This window comes from Egretta garzetta, unplaced genomic scaffold, assembly GCF_000687185.1.
Source record: "Egretta garzetta isolate BGI_Z169 unplaced genomic scaffold, ASM68718v1 scaffold59, whole genome shotgun sequence".
NCBI classification, from domain to species: domain Eukaryota; kingdom Metazoa; phylum Chordata; class Aves; order Pelecaniformes; family Ardeidae; genus Egretta; species Egretta garzetta.
In genome coordinates this window covers 2,083,935-2,096,674 of record NW_009267230.1, presented here as the reverse complement: position 1 = coordinate 2,096,674, position 12,740 = coordinate 2,083,935, and the positions used below count along the sequence as shown (strand labels likewise).

General features: G+C 46.8%; 1 protein-coding gene across 1 annotated transcript in view; it reads left to right on the top strand.

Annotated features, from left to right (window-relative positions):
* Positions 1 to 591: 591 nt before the first annotated feature.
* LOC104133904 (myosin-IIIb) overlaps positions 592 to 12,740 on the top strand; it is a 22,724-nt gene continuing 10,575 nt past the window's right edge. The window contains exons 1-15 of the mRNA XM_035902703.1: positions 592 to 639; positions 3,266 to 3,368; positions 3,777 to 3,933; positions 4,271 to 4,373; positions 4,634 to 4,762; positions 6,004 to 6,112; positions 7,337 to 7,453; positions 7,883 to 7,983; positions 8,436 to 8,522; positions 8,691 to 8,756; positions 9,084 to 9,197; positions 10,294 to 10,405; positions 11,849 to 11,895; positions 12,212 to 12,277; positions 12,538 to 12,657. Of these exons, the coding sequence (XP_035758596.1) occupies positions 592 to 639; positions 3,266 to 3,368; positions 3,777 to 3,933; positions 4,271 to 4,373; positions 4,634 to 4,762; positions 6,004 to 6,112; positions 7,337 to 7,453; positions 7,883 to 7,983; positions 8,436 to 8,522; positions 8,691 to 8,756; positions 9,084 to 9,197; positions 10,294 to 10,405; positions 11,849 to 11,895; positions 12,212 to 12,277; positions 12,538 to 12,657 (1,479 nt within the window). The remainder of the gene's footprint in view (positions 640 to 3,265; positions 3,369 to 3,776; positions 3,934 to 4,270; positions 4,374 to 4,633; positions 4,763 to 6,003; positions 6,113 to 7,336; positions 7,454 to 7,882; positions 7,984 to 8,435; positions 8,523 to 8,690; positions 8,757 to 9,083; positions 9,198 to 10,293; positions 10,406 to 11,848; positions 11,896 to 12,211; positions 12,278 to 12,537; positions 12,658 to 12,740) is intronic.

Sequence of the window (12,740 nt, the reverse complement as noted above, 5' to 3'; positions counted from 1 at the left end):
TGCCACTGTGGGTGTGCGGGCAGCTCTGCGGCGGCATGCCCACGTTCTCAACTGGGTGATGCCTGTGAAAGTGTGAAGCACCTGAGATTTGAGATTGCCACGGTGTCTCAAGATCAGTACTCACTTGTGGGAATGAGATGGGCGGGGAAAATCTCTTTGAAGAAAGAGGAAGTCGTCCACTCCAGCAGGTGTGGGGGTGCCAGTGTATCAGAGGTTGTTTTCCAGAAGTTAGATATAGTTTTTCTTAAGCAGAGCAATTGGTCTGTCTGATGCACCCCGTTTGGAAGTGACAGTATGGAGTATATCTGTACTCCCTTGCAGATGGGGAAAAATTTCCCCTGGGGAGGGATCAGGACCTCATGGGACCTGCAGCACAAAGCGGTGGTGTGAGTTTGTACTCACACATGCAGCGTAGCTGAAAAAGTTGTGGAACTCTTGGGCAGGAGAGTGCTCTCAGGCGATGGGGCACTAAGACATAAGGGGCAGAACAACAACACTTTACAGCTGCTGGAATTTCCTTTGCTTTTTCTTGGCAGCGGAGAGAGCGGTGCAGGGAAAACAGAGAGTACGAAGCTATTGTTGCAGCACATAATGAACCTATGCAAAGGCAACTCGCAACTGGAGCAGCAGATCCTTCAGGTAGGTCATTACAGGATGGTGCGTGAAGATGCAAAAGTAACACCGCTGCAAGACAACTCTTGTCAGGCTCAGGAAGCCTGCTGATGAATCCCCACTGGAAGTCAGGGAGCAAAACATAAGACATGTAAGAAAACAGTGGATAAGGATGGTAAATAGCTGACCACAAATTAATAGGGTTGGTAGGTCTGTAATTCTGTTTGCTGGGAAGGTAGTGGTATCTTAAATGACAGAAAACTATTGCAATCATTTATCATGTTCTCTGTGACAAGGGATTAGGGGCATTTTTCCAAATAATTTCCTGTGTGAGGTAGAACTTTTATTAGAAAAATGAACTCTTGATTTAATGGTATGCAGGGAGGGAGAATCCACATAGCCTTCAGTCACCTTTGCTTGACTGCTTATACTTACTGTCAGGCACATACCTGCTAACTTAATCTTTGCTGTTGTCGTACACCTTTGCTAGCTGATTTTGGAACATACTTGTCTCTTTGGTCTGAAGTATTTCCACTTGAATTGCTCCCCAAGGAGTTGTGGGATTTTTTGAGCAAATCATAACTTTACCTTCCATGTGATAGATTAAGCAGAATGAATTCTTGGACTACTTAATTTTAAAGTCCTCTGTTTTCAGGTTTCCTGTAGAACTAGAGATCTTTCGGGGGCGTGGTGTTAACTTTGGCTGGACACCAGCTGCCCACCAAGCTGCTCTACTGCTTCTCCTCATCAGCTGGACAGGGGGAGAAAAACAGGTCGAAAGGCTTGTAGGTCCAGATAGGGACAGGGAGATCTCCCAGCAATTACCATCATGGGGAAAACAGACTCAACTTGGGAAAAATTAATTTTATTTATTGCCAATTAACAACGGAGTAGGATAATGAGAAATAAGAACAAATCTTAAAACACCTTCCCCCCACCTCTCCCTTCTTCCCGGGCTCAACTTCACTCCCAATTTTCTCTCCCTCCTCCGCTCCAGCGGCGCAGAGGGACAGGAATGGGGGTTGGGGTCAGTCCATCCCACGCTGTCCCTGACGCTCCTTCCTCCTCAGGGGAGGACTCCTCACACCCCTCCCTGCTCCAGCCTGGGTCCTTCCCACGGGCCGCAGTTCTTCACGCACTGCCCCAGCGTGGGTCCATCCCTCCCACGGCGTGCAGTCCCTCAGAAGCAGATGGCTCCAGCGTGGGTCCCCATGGGGTCACCAGCCCGGCCAGCAAACCTGCCCCAGCCTGGGCCCCTCTCCTCCATGGCTGCAGGTGGGGATCTGCTCCCCCGTGGGCTCCCTGGGCTGCAGGGGCACAGCCTGCCCCACCATGGGCTGCACCAGGGGCTGTGGGGGAATCTCTGCCCTGGCGCCTGGAGCCCCTCCTGCTGCACCCACCTGGGGGTCTGCAGGGCTGCTCCTCTCACATGTTCTCACTCCTCTCTCCAGCTGCAATTGTGCAGGTTTTCCCCCCTTCTTAGATGCATTATCCCAGAAGTGCCACCCACCATCACTGATGGGCTGGGCCTTGGCCAGTGGTGGGTTCGTCTTGGAGCTGGCTGCCTTTGGCTCCATTGGACACGGGGCAAGCTTCTGGCATCTTACAGAAACCAGTTCCGTAGCCCTTTCTGCTACCAAGACCTTGCCATGTAAACACTGTGCCAAGCTTTGGGCTCTGGAATGGCATATTATTTCAGTGTGGTGTCATCCACGGTAGATCCGAGGTGAATGCCTGTGTTCCACTGTGGGAATGCAGCATTGATATACCTGCTGGCTCCACTTAGGGCTGGCTTGGGCCACACCACCAAGCTGCCTCTGACCTGAGCAGGTTCAGGAAGCAGGATAGCTGTGTTTGCTCAGCATAGTGCCTGGCCTAATGGACCCTGAAAGACTTGACTGGCAATGCTTGTAGCCAGCCTGTAATTTCTCCATTGGAAACAGTTCACTTCAGTCCAGGTGAGCTGCCCTCAGAAAAACCAGAGGTGACAGAAGAGATAATAGTAACCTTATTTGGTTCCTGTGGATGTATTCAAGGGCCAGGTTAGCCCTTTTGGGATTACAGTGTCGTGTCCATCTGGAGGCCCAGCATGTACCCTAAGGCATCGTTCTTCCAGTCAGCAGACATTCTTTCCTCACATGGTAAAATTGCCATTTGACCTGTTTGCATCCAGTTTACCCAGCTGGCCTGATTGTTCTGCTAGTTTCTTTATAATTCACTGTCCTGAGCCTTACGCTGTCTACAAATTTCAGTAGCTAAGTTATCATGCTTACATTTACTGAGTGCCACGTTTACCTTGCTTATAGCTGTAGTATAGCAATCAAATTACCTAGTCATACCGTGTCAGATGCTTTGTGGAGATCTGTTATACCAACCTTATCTTTTAACAAATGAGGCAATGATCTTAATAAGATCAAACCAGTTTGACTGTGCTTATATTCAGTAATCACATGCTGCTTAGTCTTTGTTACATTTGCCTCTTTCAGTTCCTTTATCCAGGACATAGTAAAATAGGTGCTCTTGAGTACTCATGGAGTAGTTCCTATTCCAGCTGAATGCTGAATAATAAATGCTGAAGTTAAACTTTTCCAAGTAAGTTAGATTGGCTCGCTTAATTTGAAGAATGCTTGCTTTACTTGCTCATTTGTTTTAGGTAAATCCGTTGCTTGAAGCTTTTGGCAATGCCCAGACTGTGATGAATGACAACAGCAGCCGCTTTGGAAAATACATACAGCTGCGTTTCCAGAAGAATACAGGTAATGTCAAGGGCAGTTACTTGTCTGGGGGATGGTTAGGCACCAGAGGGAGTGGGCTGAGTAGCCAGAACTTGTGGAGGGTGAAATTTTGACACTTGACTCCTTTTGGGAAGGGTGTGCAATTAAGTAAAATCTTACAGAAGGATATGGGGGGTCATGGTGCAGGGGAGGTACCTGTAGTGCCAGAAGCCTTGATTGCTGCTAAAGGAGGCGAGCAGACATCTCTAAGGTGATGGGAAGCATGAAGAAGCCCATTTCCAGGGTGCTGGGCAGCCTGAAGGGTGTTGCACACAAGGAAGTTATTTTAGACAATTCTGTGCTCCTGTCGCCAAGTAAGAGCGGCAGGACAGCCCAGTGAGCTTCATGTCACCGAGAGCAATGTTTATGCTGTCACCTTCTTGTGTGCAGTGCAAGGTGCAAAGCTGAGTGAGTACCTGTTAGAGAAGTCACGGGTAGTGCAACAAGATACCGGGGAGAGGAATTTCCATATCTTCTACTACATGTTCGCTGGGCTCTCTTCAGAGGAAAAGGAGATGTATGGGCTATTGGATCCTTCACTCTACAGGTACTAAAGGCAGACTCTAGTTTACTCTTTGTGATGGGGGATGGAGGGGAAAGCAGCATAATGGAGCCTATGCCTCTGCCCTGTGGCTCTGTCTGTGCAGCCTGGTACAGGTAGACAAAGGAATGGAAGCTGGAGTGGGATCTGCACAGAGCTGCATGAGAGATCTTACGGGTCATCATGGAAACTGGGAGGTCCAGAGTCTCTTCTTTGTTGCATTACCTTGGAAAAGTTTCTTTCCATTTCACGTCTCCACTGTTGCTGATCTACTTTGTTCATTTGGGACTGACTTGCTGTGCTGATTGTGTGACAGTTTTATATGGGATATACACTTTCTCAGGTACATAAGTGGACGATTTGGTACGCAGGATGTAGCTCAGCGCTGGAAGCACAAATACCAAGAGGTGTGCAATGCCCTTGACATGGTGGGCTTCCAAGAACAGGTCAGTTCTGGGGTCATGTATTTTCTGTGCTTCCTGCAGGCATAGGGTTTCTTTCTGGCTGCTGTTTTGAGGTTCAGTTCTATTTCTCTCCTCTGGATTTTCCATGTTGCTTCCAAACCACCTGAGTCTGTCAGACTTTGTGTGGAGCCTTTTTCCACAGGCTGCCTGTGCCTTTCCCTCACCTCTCCAACTTCTGGGGCCTCCGTGTTGTATGTGTCACATGCTGATAGGTTTTCAGTCACCCTTCTTTTGTATTTTAGGAGCAAGTGGACATGCAGGCTATCTTGGCTGGTGTGTTGTCTCTGGGCAATGTGACCTTTGAGCCTGAGGAAAGCAATGGGTCTGTAAAAGTGAGTGAAGCCTCCCGGGGCTGGCTGAAGGCTGCAGCGGTGAGTCACAAGAAGAGCTGACAGAAACCTTACAGACATGATGCTGGTTCCCACTGGCAGCATGACTGCAGGAGCTGCTCCTGCCAGAGCTGGCAGAGGAAGTTTCTGCTTCAGAGCTTGAAGGCTCCTGAAGAACAAGGAGTTTTTTCCAGAAATGCACAGTATGACCCCGTGACTGCATTTGTGTTCGCTGCTGTTCATTCCCAAAGAGACACTTCCCAGCTACTATTTCTCATGTGTCTAGAATGAGTGTCTTGCATATGGCGATATCACACGTGCCTTGTTGACTTCATACAATACAAGCTTTTTAAAATTAAATGTTATAAGTTACTAAGTGTGATCATGCCTTGGAGAAATTCAGGTGTGCAGTATCTGAACGCTAGTTCCATGGTTTTGACAGACCTTGTCCAAGGATACCACCTTAACTGCTATCAATTTTTGTTCATTATCCAGAATTAAACTTTCTACTGTTTCACATGAAATTATCACAGATTAAGAAGTATATATTCACCAGGACCATCCCATTTTTATTATATGGGATGGATACATTATCCTTCTTTGTTAACAACACAGAACAGAAGTGTAACATATTTCTGCCTTTTCTGTGTCTTTTTATTTTGACCTCTTTGAAATTCCAGCACCCTTGGCTTTTGGTTTCATTTCCATTTCTTTGCCTTTTTCCCCCCTATACCATACCTGAAACAACCGCCTACAACAGACAGCTTCTTTTTGTCTTACTTAAAGTCTGCTCCTTGTTTTTTGCCCATAGGAGAGGAATTCCTGTTAAAGCTATCATGGAGGGCTTCCGTTGTTTCTGAGTTCCCTTTGCTTCCTGTCTCTAGTGGTTTCGTGTGACTCTGATGTCTGCTGAAGCTCAGACCCCTCCGTACCTGCACACTCACCTCCATGTGGTGCTGTTTAATAAGTCATTAAACCACTCAGTGGGGACTGGCATGGCTCCCAGAGAAGGTGAAAGGTGGCAGCACTGGAAGAGCAAAACAGAAAGCATTTCAGAAAGGGTGCAAGAGTGAGCGTGGTCACTGCAGGGATAACGCAGATCTCCGAGCTCTGACTCCAGTGCTGCGAGATGTTGACAGTAATATTTACAGCAGAGCTCAAAGGCCTTAATCTGAATCATGACCCCCTTACACTGGGTGTTGCACAGGCGCAAGGAGATGCAATCCCCACATGTAGAACAAGGGTTTACTATGGACTGTGCTCATCGGTTTCCTCTCTCCCAGGGTCAGTTTGGAGTCGAGGAAGATGACCTGTTAAAATGCCTTATTTGTACAATGTCAGTGACCCGAGGCGAGCAGATTCAGCGTTTTCACACCCAGCAGCAGGCAGAAGGTAAGAAACGTAATGAATTGCAGATGTGCTGGCTAGAAAGACTGACCCATGTTTGGTGGAAGGGTATCCCCCACACATGTGCAACTTGTTGGGAACAAAGAGGTCTGTCTGTGCCCCTTCATTCCTTTTGCACAGAGGCAAGTTTATTGATGTTTTTCTGTTTAGTCTCTTACTGACATGTAGAACCATGAATGCTGCTTTTGTTTGATCTCCAAGAGACTGCAGAGATTAAATGAGAAACCAAAGAATTAGCCTTGCTTTCTCTCCCAGACCAGCCTAGAAGGTAACTGTAGGTATTTGTACAAAAGAGGGGAAAGCTTCTGTTGCAGAATGCTGGCAGTGTGCAGAGCTCTAGGTAACAGATGGAGAAATAGCTGAGAGAATCAATGAGATAGCACAGTATCAGGGAAGCAGTGAGATGAAAGGGGAGTATGTTAAAGTAGCAAGCCCAAGGTGTTATTTTCCCTTTCAATAAGAAAAGAAAATAATCCAAGAGAATCTGCACCAAAAGGTTCAGGTAAAGTAAAAGATTTTAAAAATTTTAAAAAAAGGTATGAGATCCCATGATTTCTAGATTATTGCTTAAAATAAACAAAAGAAAAAACTGAAAATGGGGAATTGGCTAGTTCTGTTTCCCAAACGTATTCTTTTGCATCTCTCTAGACAATAAGATAAACATTTCCCATCAGTAGGTGCATCATGTTAATTTGGTCTCCTTCTTCTTAGAATGTCAGCAAGTTTTCCATCAGTTGCATCCTCCTCCTGCCCACAGCATTTAAGCACTTGGTAGCTGTAGGCTAGGAAGAACAGAACTGTTCAGTTTTCCAAGTACAGCTTGGGGCCTCTTGCTTGGTTTAGCAGTGAGAGGATCCATACTCAGTAGACCTGCAGAGGGGAAAGCAAGTCCCTGGATATTCTAAAAAGTGGCTGGACTTTTCTGGAAAGGAAATTTCCCATTTTAGATAGTCTCACAAGTGCCCTAATATGCCATACCTGATCTTGTAGAAAGATTGTGAAGGTTTCAGAGTGAAAAAGCTCTTTTTGACTTTACAGAGGGCAGGGACAATCATTCACTTTTTAGAATATCCAGAGATCTGATCTTTAAAATAGCTTCATAAACCACTAGACATTGTTGCTAGAGGTGGATGTATTGAGCCAGCTTGTGTGCTGTGTTCCCTTCTCTCCCTGGAGTCCTTCAGTGAGCTGCTGTTGCTCTCTCTGCAGATGCTCGGGACTCCATTGCAAAGATGGTGTATGGCCGAGTATTTGGCTGGATCGTTTGCAAGATCAATGAGCTGCTGGCTGAGAATGTGGATCCCAAGGTGGAACTGAGTGAGATAGGTGAGTTCTGCCTGCCTTGCTCCTGTTCGGTCCTCAAATGTGCATTCCTCAGCCACAACGAAGGAAAGGCACAATATGAGGTTTTGCAGAGATTGTGTGCAAGGATCCATTAATCAAAGACATCATCGTGTTGGATATACTAGTCAGCGGCATTAAGTCTGTAGGACCTTGGCCAACTCTGAGCAGTTGGTTGGTCTGAAGCACCTGTGAGGTTGTAGTTCTGGGGCACTCTGGCTTTGCAGAGGAGCTGGGGGTGGGAGTGAGGCTTCTCCTAACTAGTTCTCCAGGGGGAGTTATCTGGTGACTTGACTGGGGTTCCCCTGTGCCACAAGAGCTGGGTGATGTGAGATTCAGTTGCGTGCTGGGGTACGTGGCTATCTGCAGGGATGGTTTGCAGGCTCCATAATGTGGTCTACTTCCCTCTTTTAGGTATCTTGGATATTTTTGGGTTTGAAAACTTTGCAGTGAATCGTTTCGAACAGCTTTGCATAAACTTGGCCAATGAGCAGCTGCAGCACTTCTTCAACCATGTAAGTCTCCTGTGGGTGATCTCACTTTGTGTGGTGGAGAAAGCAGAGCACTGATCTATCTGGCATATGAAGGAGAGCTTGGGGGAAAACAGGTCCATTGCCTGGAAGGACGGAAATGATGATTAGAACAGCAGGGCAGAGAGCAGCAACCTTCTCTGCTGTGGCAGGGCAGCCACTAGGGCAGGGGAGGAAGAAGCAGAAGGGTCAAGCAGTGACCAAAGTTGGCAGAGCAAGGGACACTTACACTCTGAGAAGAGTTCTGCACTATACGCCAGTGTCAGTGAATGACAGGCTTGTGGATGAGCATGCAGAGCAGCAGTTTCATCTTGAGCCACTCACACCATGGGTAAGAGAGCCACGCCTCTGTCCTCTGCTCAGGGTGGGAATGAAGATGTTCAGGGTTGTCCAGCCAAGTCTGCTGGGTGCTCCAGCTTCTTTTTTCTCTGTTTCAGCACATTTTCCAGCTGGAGCAGGCTGCCTATAAGGAAGAAGAGCTGCCTTGGGAGACTATCACATTCAGCAATAATGAACCTATTCTGGTGAGTGAGAGGACTCACAGAGGAGAATTGCTCCATCCAGCCAAGAGAGGAGTCTTGCTATCATGGGGAGGAGATGCCCCTGGGAAGAAGCTCCCAAAGGGTGGTGTAGGTGAGAGTGGATGCTCTGTACTGTTTTAGATATGTGTAATGTGTCTCCTTTCCCTGCAGAATCTGCTCCTGGCCAAGCCACTTGGGCTTCTGTCCCTTCTGGATGAGCAGAGTGCATTCCCTCAGGTATGCATGAGATAGGGGGCAGAGATAATTGGGGGGGGGCGGCGGAGGGAACGTAGAGATAAAATATCTGGGCTGCAGAGGGAGCTCTTATGTTAGAGTGTGACTTTAAAGAGCAGGATGAGCAGAAGTGTTCTCACGTGTGACTGATGAGACAGGACAGCCAGATCAGGGACAGTCTGATGATATTGACATCCCTGTGGAGAGTCAGAGAGAGTATGAAACTGGCACAGCAAAGGCCACTTCCAACACTTTGTTTTGCTTCCATGTGCTCTGATCAGGTCTCTGTATCAGCCTTATCATTTGATTATGAAATCTGCTTTCTTGCAGGCAACTGATAAGACGTTTGTGGATAAACTAAACAGCAGCTTCAAGGGAAATTTACACTTCCAGCCAGGCCGAGGCCGTGTCTTGGGCTTCAGCATCATTCACTATGCTGGGAAAGTATGTACTGTTTGCAGGAAGAATGCTGTGGTAACGTGTGTAGGAGCAGGGAAATGCATTGCTTGACAAATACGACTTTGATGTTAAGGAGTGTATAGTTCAACGATGATATAACAGAAGTGATGTGTTCCCAGGGACTTGCCTCCTAGGATTTCCTGGGATTTCTGTAGAAGGTATAGGAAGGGAGGACCCCCTAGTAAAGTGGGGCTACCTCTGGGAAGCATAGGGTGTTAGAAGAATCTGCTGTATTCATCATCTTTCTATTGGAGCTCTAGTCTTAAAATAGTCCTTTATAAAGTAAAAGCCCTGCATCCACTGTGCAGCACCGAAGGACAGTCTAATGGCTTTACCCTTACCTATTGGGTTCCAGAGCATAGCAGTCACTATTTTATTGCAAGCACTGAGGAACACAGTGAGAGCAGCCAGGTGTTCTGAAAGTGGAGACAATTATTTATACATTCAATGGTATCTAAGCAGCTTGGGGTTTAGGACTATTCATGTAATGTGACTGCCACCGATTTTGAAAGCATTGGCCAAAATATGTTGAGCTGATTGGAGATAATTTTTGGAGCAGGAGCAGACATGACAATTGAAGTCATTTTAATATGTAATTTAGTAATCTAACCTCACCATTGTTGACTAAGTTATTACTTGAGATGTTCTTTGTTACAAAAATTAACACCTAACATAGAAAGGAGAGTGGCAGGCTGGAGATGAGAAAGGGAGGGAGCAAGAGAAACAAGGGGATGCATGACAACAGGATGGAAGCCTATTCAATGGAAAGAGGGGGAGAGCATGGAAGAGTGAAGCATAAACCAAAAGTAAATGAAACTTCATAATCAAGGAATGAAGAACAAGAAAAGGTGGATGTCTCAGTGTTATGTTGCACTCCTGTGGTTCCAATGCCTCTGTGCCATCCACAGGGTTTTGTTCCTCAGGATTTGCATCTGAATGGGGTGCATATGCATTTACAAAATGCTCGTTCCAGCCAGTGTACATTCAGTTTAACAGCTGCTCCTGGCAAGCTGTGGAGGTGGCTTTCACAGCAAGCCTGTGAGCGCTGCTGGCCTTACTGACTTGCTGCCCTTGCCCCGAGGTACAATATACTGCTGGCGGCTTTCTAGAGAAGAACAGGGACACCTTGCCAGCCAACGTCCGCGGGCTCTTCATCAACAGCATCACCCCCTTGCTCAGCGTGCTCTTCACAGGCAAGTCCCTCTGCTATGATAGGGCACCCCCCATGAATGAAGGCCCACCTTGGCAAGAGTTACGTGTGGGGCTGAAGCTCATGTGCTATGAATGTGTTTCACAGCTGGCAGGCCCAGGGAGACTCTGGGAAGGCTGCAGCCTGGGGCGCGGGGGCTGCTGGCACATACTGAGCTGTTGGAGCTGTTCATTTTTCCCCTGGAAAGCAAGGCAGGTTGTATCCTCTTCCAGAGAATTAGCCACTGCTCAGATGTCTTCCCTCAGATCAGATAGCCCATCTTCTCCAGGGTCAGTGCAGGACTTTCTCCACCGGCCCTTTCCATGTGCTTTATTCTTGTCTAGAAATGAAGCTGGACAAGGTCATAGCTTCTAGCTGTTCATACTGAAAACAGAGTGCTGTAAAGCCACAAGCAATGAGTGTAGAGATAATCCTTTTAAAACACATTTTGTTTTTCAGGTACAACTTGTTAAAAAACTCTGAGGTTGTGCATTATTTTTTTCCCACCACTACACTCCCTTTTTCCAGTTATTGATAAGCCCCCAGAGTCTCCAAGGTTTCTGTGAAAGTAAACATTTAAAAAAAGCCGAGTGGACGCTTCCTTGGAATTTGTCTGGCTGAATACAGTGCTTCTGGTGCAGAATTTTTTTTTTTTTTTTTTGGTCCTGTTCAGTCCATGCCGCTTTCTAGGATTTACAACTGATTAGTTTAATTTCTGTTCTCTATTTCTGTTTGTCAGTTCTTCTGCTCAGGAGTATCTTTCTTCATTACCACTTCCACACTGTTACTGAAGATGCTTAGTTTAGTCCCAACTCTTTGAAAGTTCATAAACAGCAGAGATAACCTGTTCTCAGATTGGTTGTCCAGTGCTAGGCAGAAGCTCGAGGTGGCCCTGCTGAGCAAAGGCGTTGGCCCAGATGACCTCCAGAGGTCCCTTCCAATGTCAACCATTCTGGGATTCTATGACTCACATGAGACTGTGGCATTAAGGGTGTGCAAGACTGTCATTAGATCCTTCAGTAAACTCATTTTCCCTGAATTTTTCATCTTGTCACTGAATTTGTTTTAAGCTGTTTGACTTTATATAACCTCCTGTCTTGACTGCTGTAAGTGAGCCTCCCATTTGCTGTCTGTACTTTTTTTCTGCATTGTTAGATGCCTGTTGATGATACTTCTTTTGAAGGTCACTTAGGGTTGTTCAATAACCTGATTGCCCTGTCTTCTCAGTGGCAGAAAATAATATTGTCTGCATTGCATGCTTCATATATTTGCATTTTCTTCTCCTGTTCTTTAGCTCTTTCCTTGTATTTCCACATGGTGAAACCTAATGCACTGCCTGTGATTCAGTATTTGTAGGGAGGCTTGTGTGTGAAGTGAGGTTTCAATTTTTAGACATGGTTGATTGTGAGCAAAGGTACAAAATTAACTATTGTCTCTGTTCTTCCAGCCACTATCTCCAGGACGGGGACACTGATGCCTCATGTGAAAGCCCAGGTACTGCACTTCAGGTCCAAATGGCAGCTGATAAATGGCGGCATAGTTACCTGATATTTATTATTTGAGAAACTGGCTGAAAATGAGAGCAGACAGAAATTGGTTGAAAATAAGAGCAGACAGCAATCTGCTTGCAACAATTTCTCCTTTGTTTTTCACTGGGTTTTCTGCTTGTTTCTGCTGATGTGTTTACCTTGTCTTCCCTTCCCTGAAATCCACTCTCTCTCCTTTTTGCCATCTGCCTTCCAGCAGAGCTCTTTGAATGGCAATCAAGCACTTCTTCCAGGGGTGATCTTTTTCTTGGGTTTGGTTTCAGGTCATACGAGGAACAGACGACAAGTTCAACAGCACACGAAAACAGTCTGCTGGAGCTCAGTTCCGGGTAAAGTCTTGCTGCCCTGCAGTGCCCCTTGGGATGAGTACAGTGATATTTTAGTGAGAGCTTCCAGGCTGCTAAGCATTGTTAATGCATCCAGTCTGGGTACCAAGCACAGCTGATTGTGGTGGGAGCGACCCAGTTGGTATCAGAGCCTTGGAAGTTGCCGTGGGGTGGGAAAGTGGTTCTCGCTGCAGTATATTGCACGCCAGGCTCTGGCAGTGCTTTGGCTTGCTGGATTGTTGATGTTTCTCTGCCCTCGCCAGCATTCCCTGATGGTGCTCATGGAGAGGATGTATTCTGCCAATCCCCACTTTGTGCGCTGTATAAAGCCCAACAGCCAGAAGGAGCCAGGTGTGGTGGACAGCCAGGTGGTGCTGCTGCAGGTGAGGCAAAGCAGTGTCCTCTGCCACATCTGAGTGGGGAAGGCAGACCCCGTGAAAGAGCGTGGAAATAGCTGGGAGCTGAC